Genomic DNA, 13,257 nt, shown 5'->3' on the forward strand with positions numbered 1-13,257 from the left:
ATACAGCCAATCACCACGCGTGAGGTGCACCTTTTGAAATTTACCATCTAATATGGAGTGCCGGCCATGGCTCTGTAACCAGCACTTTTGTCTCTCAGCCAGAAGGTTGTGGGTTCAAGTCTCCCCTTCGGATCTTGAGCATGGAATCCAGGCTGACACTCCAGTGCAGTACAGAGGGAATGCAGCACTGTCAGAGGTGTTGCCTTTTAGGTGAGACTCCAAACCATTGTACCTTGTCCACCAATTAGTTCCACTCACCTGCTCTTTCCCCACGGCCCAGTAAATGTTCCCTTATCATGTATTTATCCAATTCCCTTTTGAAAGTAGCTATTTAATCTGCTTCCGCTTTCAGGCAGCGGGTTCCAATATCACAACAACTGGCTGCATTAAAAATCCTCATTATTCCTGCTTTTATTTTGGCCAATTATCTTAAATCTGTGTCCTCTGGTTACTGACTCTCTGGCCATTGGAAACAGTTTCTCTCTATGTACTCGATTAACACCCTTACATAATTTGATTTATAAATAAAGCATTTTGAACACCTATTAACCTTCTCTGTCCCATAGAAAACAACCCCAACTTCTCCGGCCTTTCCACAGTGATAGAATCTGGGGTACTGTGTACGGTTTTGGTCGCCATATTAAAAGGAAGGATATCCTTGCATTGGGGGCTGTACAGTGAAGGTTCACTAGATTGGTCCCTGAGGGGGTCGTCCTCTGATGAGAGGCTGAGCAAATTGGGTCTATGTTCTCCGGAGTTTACAACAATGAGCGGTGATCTCATTGAAACCTACAACATTCTGAAGGGGTTTGACAGGGTGGATGCTGAGAGATTGTTCCTGCTGGCCAGGGGAATCTAAAAACACGGGGGCACTGTCTCAGGATAAGGGGCCAGAGAGCATTTAGGGCTGAGATGAGGGGAAGTTACTTCCACTCAAAGGGTTGCGAATGTTCGGAATTCTCTACCCCAGAGGGCTGTGGATGCTCCATCACTGAATACATTTAACACTGGGATAGGCAGATTTTTGGTCTCTCAGGGAATCAAGGGACATGGTGAATGGGCAGGAAAGCGGAGTTGAAGCCCAAGATCGGCCATGATCGTATTGAATGGCAGAGCCAGGCTCGATGGGCCGAATGGTCTACTCCTGCTCCTATTTCTTGTGTCCTCCTGCAGGCCCCATGAAATTGAAATGGGACAAGCCGTGAGTGTGTAAACACGCGCATTTATCTCGACTTTGATGGCCTGGGTTTGACTGGAAATGTCTCAAAGGCAAACATTGGGACAAAAACCCAGGTTTTTGGCTCAGCATCTAATAACCCACTGAACCAATAGGGAGAGCTCAATGCCTCTATGATGGGACAGTAACGTGAATGGGTAACAATGGCGAGGCGTGAAGCGGAGGTTTTAATTGTACCAGGGATTGCCTGATTCCGCTGGGCATCTCACTGAGAAAACGGACCAGCTCCAGGAATTCCGAATCGAGGCCTTGTTTCTGGAGAGTTCCACAGTCTGCACCCCAGGCCACGTTTCCCAAAGATCTAAGAACAAGTGAGGAAGGGAAAAGCAGCATTAAATTAGAGTCCCGATTAACAAAACATTGTGTGTTTTCAAGAAGGAGTTAGATGTAGCTCTTGGGGCGAAAGGGATCAAAGGGTATGGGGGAGAAAGTGGGAACAGGCTATTGCGTTGGATGATCAGCCATGATCATAATGAATGGCAGAGCAGGCTCGAAGGGCCGAATGGCCTACTCCTGTTCCTATTTTCTATGTTTCTATGTTAGCAACCCCCAGGAAAGTTGAGCACTCAACGGCAGACAATGTTTCTGTGACAAAGTCTTGCTCCCTCCAAAACAGAACAAGCGGGTAGCAATCTCGCCTGAGTTTTGGGTTCGAGTCCCGCTCCAGAGAGTACAAAATCCATGCTAACACCACCGAGGGTGTACAGCACTGTCAGAGGTGCTATCTTTCAGGCATGACATCAAACCTCAGAGCTAAAAGTGACCACAGCTCTGTGAGAGCAAAATGCACCCTCTCTGACCCCGCTCACCCTGAACGCTTTGCGTGATGGGGTAAGGTTGCAGAAAATGAGCAAATATTATAAAATCCTTCTCACGAATGTTCACAGTCAGCTCTACTCACAGAATGGAATGCTCTGTTGTATTTGAACTTGCTTGAATCTTCTTGAATATAAACTGGGCCTGAAATAAAGAAAAATATGACAGCTGTTCATTCTGAACAATGACCGACAGGAAAAGATCCATTAACCCAGTCTGACACAATAATCACGGGGCACAGTAAAGACACCGGCCATCCCATCTAACAACCATGGAACCTCCAGGGAGAGATTAAACAAGAGAGGTTTAGAAATCCCAGTCAATCAGGGAAAAGGTCAATAAAATTCCTCTCCATCCATCTAATTAGACCTGGAGACCACACTTGCTCTGCCTAACTCCACTGTAATAACGATCTCTGAGAGATTAATGATGGGATAACTCTCTTAGTGCCTCAGTTGCTAAATTCACCATCCTGTGTGGTGGGGGGGAGCGGAACGAAATAGAATGGGGAGAAAGCAAAAATAAGATTCAAATGCAAACATGATAGATAAATAATTGGCATTCTTCCATTATTGGTGCACAGCACTGAACGAGGGAAACCACGGGACAGCGCAGGACCTACAGGAAGAATCTCCCCCTCTCTCAAAGGGAATGAGGAAGGTTATACAGAAGCTGTCAGACTCACTGACCTGCTGTGGTGACCACTTCCAGCTGCTAAAGAGGCTGCGGTTTCTCAGAAAAGATTCAGCATCAAACACCAGGTCCTTCAGAGGGATAAATGGAACCAGGCAGCCAAACTGGGCAAACCACCGCCCATCATCACTTCTCACAGTCTGGAAATAAAGGGCAAACATTTTTGTTAAAATAAGCAGGCAGTCTGTTCTTGCTGGCAATATGGTCGGAAAACCCATGGTGCGAGGTATTCATGAGGCATGCACCTGTGGCATCCGCTTCCCTCTACTCTCATGTCTTTTCCAGTACATCTCTAGCTCTCTTCACAGTCTGCTGAGCTGGGAAGTCAGAGACGGCAATGGAAGCAGAGCTATCCCAGCATTCACAGGGGTCTTGAAAGTCCTCTATTAGATTTATAGGGCCTACTACATTAACAACAGTCTTTTACTACACCAATGAAAGCTAGTATGACGTGAAAATCTGTTCACTTAAATTTTACCATTGTTTATTTTGAAATATGTTCTGAGTGCTGGGGAGGTTGGACATAAGAGAAATATATATTTATAATCTTGTCTTGTCTTTCATCCATCCTTATTCTGAGGGTTGGCCACACTACAAACAATCTTCATCCACTGATCCTTATTCTCCACTGTCCTCACTGTCTCTCCCATAGAGGGCCAGTCCCCTCACTCTCCCACAGAGGGCCAGTCCCCTCACTCTCCCGTAGAGGGCCAGTCCCCTCACTCTCCCATAGAGGGGCCAGTCCCCTCACTCTCCCATAGAGGGTCCAGTCCCCTCACTCTCCCATAGAGGGTCCAGTCCCCTCACTCTCCCATAGAGGGCCAGTCCCCTCACTCTCCCATAGAGGGCCAGTCCCCTCACTCTCCCATAGAGGGTCCAGTCCCCTCACTCTCCCATAGAGGGTCCAGTCCCCTCACTCTCCCATAGAGGGTCCAGTCCCCTCACTCTCCCATAGAGGGCCAGCCCCCTCACTCTCCCATAGAGGGCCAGTCCCCTCACTCTCCCATAGAGGGCCAGTCCCCTCACTCTCCCATAGAGGGCCAGTCCCCTCATTCTCCCATAGAGGGCCAGTCCCCTCATTCTCCCATAGAGGGGCCAGTCCCCTCACTCTCCCATAGAGGGCCAGTCCCCTCACTCTCCCATAGAGGGCCAGTCCCCTCACTCTCCCATAGAGGGCCAGTCCCCTCACTCTCCCATAGAGGGGCCAGTCCCCTCACTCTCCCATAGAGGGGCCAGTCTATGTTTGGACATTGTCCACCCATGCCATTTTGGGTGTTCGTTATGTACATTTTTCCAATAGTTTCCTTGCAATTCTTCCTTTCCCAAACTCTCCCCTTCTGTTCACATCACATATCCAAAGTGGGTGAGCTCACACTCCTTAATATCACATCTGTATAATATATTACATATATATATTTGTTTTTATTCATTCATGAGATGTGGGCTTCTCTGGCTGGGCCGGCATTTATTGCCCATCCCTAATTGCCCTTGAGAAGGGGGTGGTGAGCTGCCTTCTTGAACCGCTGCAGGCCATGTGGTGTAGGTACACCCACTGTGCTGTTAGGGAGGGAGTTCCAGGGTTTTGACCCAGTGACAGTGATGCTCAGGATTGTATGTCCTTATTCTGTTTCTGGTTAATGTAAATTCTATTGCTAGTAGTTTATGTATCCTATGAAATGATATTTGAAATATGGAACTGAAATCCTCAACAATTATAACAGAGAACGAGCAGTGATCCATTGTCAGCGGCTGGGCGGGGGGTGGGGGTCAGCAATCCAGTTCCGGGAGGAGAGCAACGGCGATCAGTGCCGGGGACAATCCAGGGTCAAAGGGAACTGAGTTCCAGTGTCATGGGAGTGGCGATCCAGAGGAGGGGGTGCACCGATCCAGAGCCAGAGGGAGCGCCGATCCAGAGCCAGTGGGAGTGCCAATCCAGTGTCAGTGGGAGCGCCGATCCAGTGTCAGTAGGAGCGCCGATCCAGTGTCCGTGGGAGTGTCAATCCCGTGTCAGTGGGAGTGCCGATCCAGTATCAGTGGGAGCACCGATCCAGTGTCCGTGGGAGTGTCAATCCCGTGTCAGTGGGAGCGCTGATCCAGTGTCAGTAGGAGTGCTGATCCAGTGTCAGTGGGAGTGTCAATCCAGTGTCAGTGGGAGCGCCGATCCAGAGCCAGTGGGAGCGCCGATCCAGAGCCAGTGGGAGCGCCGATCCAGAGCCAGTGGGAGATCCGATCCAATGTCAGTGGGAGTGCCGATCCAGTGTCAGTAGGAGCACCGATCCAGTGTCAGTGGGAGCGCCGATCCAATGTCAGTGGGAGCGCCGATCCAGTGTCAGTAGGAGCACCGATCCAGTGTCAGTGGGAGCGCCGATCCAGTGTCAGGGGGAGCGCTGATCCAATGTCAGTGGGAGCGCCGATCCAGAGCCAGTGGGAGATCCGATCCAATGTCAGTGGGAGCGCCGATCCAGTGTCAGTAGGAGCACCGATCCAGTGTCAGTGGGAGCGCCGATCCAATGTCAGTGGGAGCGCCGATCCAGTGTCAGTAGGAGCACCAATCCAGTGTCAGTGGGAGCGCCGATCCAGTGTCAGTGGGAGCGCCGATCCAGTGTCAGTGGGAGCGCCGATCCAGTGTCAGTGGGAGCGCCGATCCAGTGTCAGTGGGAGCGCCAATCCAGAGCCAGGGGGAGCGCCGATCCAGAGCCAGTGGGAGCGCCGATCCAGTGTCAGTGGGAGCGCCAATCCAGTGTCAGTGGGAGCACCGATCCAGAGCCAGGGGGAAGCGCTGATCCAGAGCCAGGGGGAAGCGCTGATCCAGAGCCAGGGGGAATGTGATATGTGCAGTAATGGAGAATCTGATGCTACGAGCATCAGAAGTTGCAGATGTTGACTTAGATAACGTAGAGATCTTATTACACAGGAACCTCGAACTTAGGAGCAGAGTAGGCCATTCAGCCCATCAAGCTTGCTCACTGTTAAATAAGATCATGGCTGCTCTGATTGTGGCCACTTTCCTGTCTGCGCTACCCCCCCAACCATAACCCTGGACTCCCTTGTCTATCAAAAATCTATCTAACTCTGCCTTGAATAAATTCAATGACCCAGCCTCCACTGCTTTCTGGGGGAGAGAATTCCACAGACTAATGACCCTTTGAGAGAAAAAAATTCTCCTCATCTCCATCTTAAAAAGGTGACCTCTTATTCTTAAACTGTGTCCTCAGGTTCTAGTCTCTCCCACAAGTGGAAGCATCCTCCTGGTATCCGCCCTATCCAGTCCCCTCAGGATCTTATATGTTTCAATAAATTCACCTCTCATTCTTCTCATCTCCAATGGGTGTAGGTACAGGCCCAACCTGTCCAACCTTCCCTCATAGGATCAGCCCCTCGTTCCAGGAATGAGTCTAGTGAACCTTTTCTGAACTATTTCTATCACAATTATACTCTTTTTTTCAAAAAAAGGAGACTAAAACTGTACACAGTACTCCAGATGTGGTCTCACCGAGGCCTTGTACAGTTGTAGCAAAACTTCCCTACATTTATATTTCATTCCTCTTGCAATAAACACCAACATTCCACTTGCCTTCCTAATTACTTACTGTACCTGCATACTAACTTTCTGATTCATGTACCAGGACACCCAGATCCCTCTGTACCACCAAGTTGTGCAATCTCTCTTCATTAAATAATATACTGCTTATCTATTCTCTGTTGGTAAGGCCCATAGCTCGGCGGGTGAAGAATAGTCAGTAAACGTAAAGAGGTAACGCCCCATCCAATAACACTCGGCTACCGAACCTCGACCAGCAAACAAAGAGGGTGATTGAGTCAAAGACGGAGACAGAAAGCAGGCTTGCGCTGACTCCTACCCGGAGAGCTTCCAGTACTACAGCCTTCTGGGTTCGGGAGAGCTGCGACAGGACTGGGGTGAAACACGGGCACGCGCTGGCTACAGCGGAGGCAGGGACACTCCTCAGGACTGAGGGACTGAAGCCGGGGAGGAAACGAGCAAAGCGACAAATTATCTCCGCAGTTATCTAGAAACATTCAAAAGATACAAATATTATTCAAATGATCGCCAACATATTGAAATACATATTTACTATCTGCCATTGTGCTTTGGTCATAGTTTTGCAAGGTTTTTCCATATAAATCCCTTTCCACATTAATAATGAGAATTCCCATGTAACTGTGTGTTTGCAGCCTTCAGTCTGGTGATAGTGTAACACCTCCTGAACACACGGTCCTAGAGAATCTCTAATTGTCTCATTCCAAATTGTTGTTAGTTTTCCTATTTAACTAAAAATAACATAAAATCAATAGCTTAGAAAAAGATACCCAGATTGTGTGATCTTCAATGAGGATTGAATTATCTCTGTATATCCTGGCTTAATTATCTTCAGCCTGAGAATGTTTGATGGGGACAGTGTAGAGGGAGCTTTACTCTGTATCTAACCCCGTGCTGTACCTGTCCTGGGAGTGTTTGATGGGGACAGTGTAGAGGGAGCTTTACTCTGTATCTAACCCCGTGCTGTACCTGTCCTGGGAGTGTTTGATGGAGACAGTGTAGAGGGAGCTTTACTCTGTATCTAACCCCGTGCTGTACCTGTCCTGGGAGTGTTTGATGGGGACAGTGTAGAGGGAGCTTTACTCTGTATCTTACCCCGTGCTGTACCTGCCCTGGGAGTGTTTGATGGGGACAGTGTAGAGGGAGCTTTACTCTGTATCTAACCCCGTGCTGTACCTGTCCTGGGAGTGTTTGATGGAGACAGTGTAGAGGGAGCTTTACTCTGTAACTAACCCCGTGCTGTAGCTGTCCTGGGAGTGTTTGATGGGGACAGTATAGAGGGAGCTTTACTCTGTATCTAACCCCGTGCTGTACGTGCCCTGGGAGTGTTTGATGGGGACAGTGTAGAGGGAGCTTTACTCTGTATCTAACCCCGTGCTGTACCTGTCCTGGGAGTGTTTGATGCGGACAGTGTAGAGGGAGCTTTACTCTGTATCTAACCCCGTGCTCTACCTGTCCTGGGAGTGTTTGATGGGGACAGTGTAGAGGGAGCTTTACTCTGTATCTAACCCCGTGCTGTACCTGCCCAGGGAGTGTTTGATGGGGACAGTGTAGAGGGAGCTTTACTCTGTATCTAACCCCGTGTTGTACCTGTCCTGGGAGTGTTTGATGGGGACAGTGTAGAGGGAGCTTTACTCTGTATCTAACCCCGTGCTGTACCTGTCCTGGGAGTGTTTGATGGGGACAGTGTAGAGGGAGCTTTACTCTGTATCTAACCCCGTGCTGTACCTGTCCTGTGAGTGTTTGATGGGGACAATGTAGAGGGAGCTTTACTCTGTATCTAACCCCGTGTTGTACCTGTCCTGGGAGTGTTTGATGGGGACAGTGTAGAGGGAGTTTTACTCTGTATCTAACCCCGTGTTGTACCTGTCCTGGGAGTGTTTGATGGGGACAGTGTAGAGGGAGTTTTACTCTGTATCTAACCCCGTGCTGTACCTGTCCTGGGAGTGTTTGATGGGGACAGTGTAGAGGGAGTTTTACTCTGTATCTAACCCCGTGTTGTACCTGTCCTGGGAGTGTTTGATGGGGACAGTGCAGAGGGAGCTTTACTCTGTATCTAACCCTGTGCTGTACCTGTCCTGGGAGTGTTTGATGGGGACAGTGTAGAGGGAGTTTTACTCTGTATCTAACCCCGTGCTGTACCTGTCCTGGGAGTGTTTGATGGGGACAGTGTAGAGGGAGTTTTACTCTGTATCTAACCCCGTGTTGTACCTGTCCTGGGAGTGTTTGATGGGGACAGTGCAGAGGGAGCTTTACTCTGTATCTAACCCTGTGCTGTACCTGTCCTGGGAGTGTTTGATGGAGACAGTGTAGAGGGAGCTTTACTCTGTATCTAACCCCGTGCTGTACCTGTCCTGGGAATGTTTGATGGAAAATTGATATAAATACTTACATTACGATCCTGGATTATCTCAGACACAAGTTGATGAACCTTTAAAATGTAAACAAAAAAATGTTAAAGTTTGTGTTTCTAACCATCCATTACAACTTTACATTTTTCAGTCAGTATTTAGATAGCTCTCTGTCATATTTAGCTGCCCATCGTCTAGCCTTTCCTCTCCTCGCTCCCCTGAGGGTGGCAACCGTTATTGGGTCTGATTCCACACTCATTGCAGCCCCTCAGCCAGGTCACCATTGCTCATGGGAGAGGCTGGATTGTAATTTTTGCCAATCTCCCTATTTCACCACCACATTACATCATCACAACATCCACATTACATCATCACAACATCCACATTACATCATCACAACATCCACATTACATCATCACAACATCCACATTACATCATCACAACATCCACATTACATCATCACAACATCCACATTACATCATCACAACATCCACATTACATCATCGCAACATCCACATTACATCATCACAACATCCACATTACATCATCACAACATCCACATTACATCATCGCAACATCCACATTACATCATCGCAACATCCACATTACACCATCACAGCATCCACATTACATAATCGCAACATCTACATTACATCATCGCAACATCCACATCACATCATCGCAACACCCACATTACATCATCACAACATCCACATTACATCATCACAACATCCACATTACATCATCACAACATCCACATTACGTCATCGCAACATCCACATTACATCATCACAACATCCACATTACATAATCGCAACATCCACATTACATCATTGCAACATCCACATTACATCATCACAACATCCACATTATGTCATCGCAACACCCACATTACATCATCACAACCCCATCTTCTACACACACGCAAACAAAATGTGGAAAATTGTTCAGGTATGTCCTGTACCCAAAAGGAGGACAAATCCAACCCGGCCAGTTACTGCCCCATCAGTCTACTCTCGATCATCAGTAAAGCAATGGAAGGGTCATCAACAGTGTTGTCAAGCAGCACATGCTTAGCAATAACCTGCTCACTGACGCCCAGTTTGGGTTCCGCCAGGGCCACTCAGCTCCTGACCTCATTACAGCCTTGGTTCAAACATGGACAAAAGAGCTGAACTCCCGAGGTGAGGTGAGAGTGACTGCCCTTGGCATCAAGGCAACATTTGACCGAGTGTGGCATCAAGGAGCCCTAGCACAACTGGAATCCATGGGAATCAGGGGGAAAATTCTCTGCTGGTTGGACTCATACCTAGTACAAAGGAAGATGGTTGTGGTTGTTGGAGGTCAATCGCCTCAGTTCCAGAATATCACTGCAGGAGTTCCTCAGGATAGTGTCCTAGGCCCAACCATCTTCAGCTGATTCATCAATGACCTTCCTTCCATCATAAGAACAGAAGTGGGGGTGTTCACTGATGATTGCACCATGTTCAGCACCAATCATGGCTCCTCAGATACTGAAGCAGCCCATGTCCAAATGTAGCAAGACCTGGACAATATCCAGGCTGGGCTGACAAGTGGCAAGTAACATTAGTGCCACACTAGTGTCAGGCAATGACCATCTCCAACAAGAGAGAATCTAATCATTGCCCCTTGACATTCAATGGCATTACCATCATTGAATCCCCCACTATCAACATCCTGAGGTTAGCATTGGTCAGAAACTGAACTGGACTAGCCATATAAATACTGTGGCTACAAAAGTAGGTCTGAGGCTAGGAATCTTGCGGCAAGTAACTCAACTCTTGACTCCCCAAAGCCTGTCCACCATCTACAGGACACAAGTCAGGAGTGTGATGGAATACTCCCCATTTGCTTGGATGAGTGCAGCTCCAACAACACTCAAGAAGCTTGACACCATCCAGGACAAAGCAGCCCGCTTGATTGGCACCACATCCACAAACATTCACTCCCTCCACCACCGATGCACAGATGCAGCAGTGTGTACCATCTACAAGATGCACTGCAGGAATTCACCAAGGCTCCTTAGGCAGCACCTTCCAAACCCATGACCACTACCATCTAGAAGGACAAGGGCAGCAGATAGATGGGAACACCACCACCTGGAAGTTCCCCTCCAAGTCACTCACCATCCTGACTTGGAAATATATCACCGTTCCTTCACTGTCATTGGGTCAAAATCCAGGAACTCCCTCCCTAACAGCACTGTGGGTGCACCTACACCATAGGGACTGCAGCGGTTCAAGAAGGCAGCTCACCACCACCTTCTCAAGGGCAACTAGGAATGGGCAATAAATGCTGGCCCAGCCAGCGAAGCCCACATCCCGTCAATGAATTTTTAAAAACACAGACAGACACACGCACAGACAGACAGACACACAGACAGACAGACACACGCACAGACAGACACACACAGACAGACACACGCACAGACAGACACACGCACAGACAGACACACGCACAGACAGACACGCACAGACAGACACGCACAGACAGACACACGCACAGACAGACACACGCACAGACAGACAGACACACGCACAGACAGAGCAGTAAGGAACAAGGACTCAGCACTGACCAGGGATTAACTTTCCAGCCATTATGGATAAGCACCCCCATATTGCAGTATCCTCAACAACTGCTTCATAGGGAGGGATCTCTGCACAAGTGTCAGCCGTGACTCAGTTGGTAGCACTCTCACCTCTGAGTCAAGGATCATAGGTTCAAGTCTCACTCCGGGTGATTGGTCACGTAACCCAGGCTGAAACTCCTGGTGCCATCTTTTTGATGGGGTGTTAAACTGAGGCCCCAGCCTCCCCTCTCAGGTGGGTGGAAAAGGAGCTATGGCGTTATTTCAAACAAGAGCAGGAAATTCTCCCTCGTGTCCAGGCCAATATTTATTGCTTAACCAACATCGACAAACATTGTGGGAGCAGAATGCGGACAGATATACCTCCACGTTTCTCTACCTTATAGCAGTGACTGCACAGCAAAAAGTATTCGAGTGGCTATCAATGACTCCTTTCTCCCTGCGACTGTCCCCTTGCCAATTGCAGCCACCTTCCTCTGATCTACACATTGTCCACACTTGGACCTACCTGTGCGGTAGAAAATGGCACCGAGTCGATGCTGGAGATAAGTATTGACCTCTGGTGAGCCGGGAGGTTTTGCAGAAAGCTGACACCAAGCACTGGCAGGAGTCCAGCAAGAGCCTCCAGATTCCGGGGTGTGAAGGCACTCGTGTTCTGTCTCCTGAGGTGAGTTGCCAAAAGATGTGCAACCTAATCACAAAATGAAGATGCGCAATGTGAAAAATGGCCATTCCGTCCACTTGTCCCACTCCATCTGACGCTTCCATCGTGGATTTCGCTGCCTGGCTCCACTCATGGCCTACTTTAGTCACACAATGAGCTCAGTGAGCACAAGGCACAACCTGCCATTTTTTGACGGTGCCTTTATGAAGATATAAAAGGACATACGCGGTTTCAACACACTTTCACCACAAAGATCTGGGTCTGAATTCTCTACTTGACAGTTCCTGAGAATTCACACATGAGGAGGTTGTGCAAGAAACTAGTGTGGGAACTGGAAGGGGACGAGTATTATTGTACATGGAGCTGTTGAGAAGGTTATAGGGACAGGGGAAGGCCATTCAGCCCCTTCAGCCCATTCTCCATTCAATTAGGTCATGGCTGATCTGTATCTTAACTCCATCTACTGCCCTGGTTCCCAGGACTTAGCAAAAACATCTATCTCAGTTTTGAAATTTTCAATTGCCCCCCTCCCCAGCCTCAACAGATTCTTTGATGAGAGTTTCATATTTCCATTTTATGTGAAGAAATGCTTCCTAGCATCATCCCTGAATGGTCTAGTCCTAAGTTTAAGGCAATGCCACCTTGTTCTGGACTCCCCTCCAGAGGGAATACTTTCTCTTGCGGTTGCGTTTTGGGGTGAGGAGAAATGAGAAGGAACTTCACCCTGACTATTGTTCTCTTCCTGAAAGCATTTGGTGAAGGATGATACTGGAGCCAATCTTTACTCAGTCCTACATTTATTTGCAGAGTGAAATATTACAAGCATAAACCTCCTAACTCAACCACACCCCAGTTTCAGCAGGTTTCTGCATATCTGCTCAAGGGAAGCCCCAATTAACCTCTCTACCTGCATATAATTAAACACAATTGATGTACAATTAACAACTATAAACCATGCAATACCTGAGTATTGAATAGCTTATGTTGATACTGAACTAAAAATATGTTTAAAATGTAGAGATATACAACGTCAATGGGCAGGAATAGACCAGCTGGCCCTACAAGACTGACTCACTTGTGATGGCTGGATTGGGACCAGTCACCTTCCCTCCTGCCTCTGCAGATCATGTAATCCCCCCCCCGGAGAAAGGTTTCAAAGGGTTAATCAAAACCAGGCCAGGGAGGTTGTACAGACCAAGTATTAACTAAAAACTCATTGACCTAAATGATGTGACCTAGTCAGGAATAAAGACATTGCGATCTTGTAGCTGCCAATCAATAGGATTCTGGAGAACTCACCCCTCCATTAATATCGATCGTTCTGTCGTT

At 48.2% G+C, this 13,257-nt stretch overlaps 1 protein-coding gene across 1 annotated transcript in view; it reads right to left on the reverse strand.

Moving 5' to 3' along the window:
* LOC144669938 (stereocilin) overlaps positions 1-13,257 on the reverse strand; it is an 83,085-nt gene that overhangs the window by 34,068 nt on the left and 35,760 nt on the right. Inside the window, exons 12-17 of the mRNA XM_078532221.1 lie at positions 11,773-11,955; positions 8,698-8,736; positions 6,607-6,774; positions 2,743-2,886; positions 2,139-2,197; positions 1,415-1,538 (exon numbers count right to left, since the gene is read on the reverse strand). Of these exons, the coding sequence (XP_078388347.1) occupies positions 1,415-1,538; positions 2,139-2,197; positions 2,743-2,886; positions 6,607-6,774; positions 8,698-8,736; positions 11,773-11,955 (717 nt within the window). The remainder of the gene's footprint in view (positions 1-1,414; positions 1,539-2,138; positions 2,198-2,742; positions 2,887-6,606; positions 6,775-8,697; positions 8,737-11,772; positions 11,956-13,257) is intronic.

The sequence above is a fragment of the Cetorhinus maximus genome, chromosome 30 (genome assembly GCF_964194155.1).
Source record: "Cetorhinus maximus chromosome 30, sCetMax3.hap1.1, whole genome shotgun sequence".
NCBI lineage: Eukaryota > Metazoa > Chordata > Chondrichthyes > Lamniformes > Cetorhinidae > Cetorhinus > Cetorhinus maximus.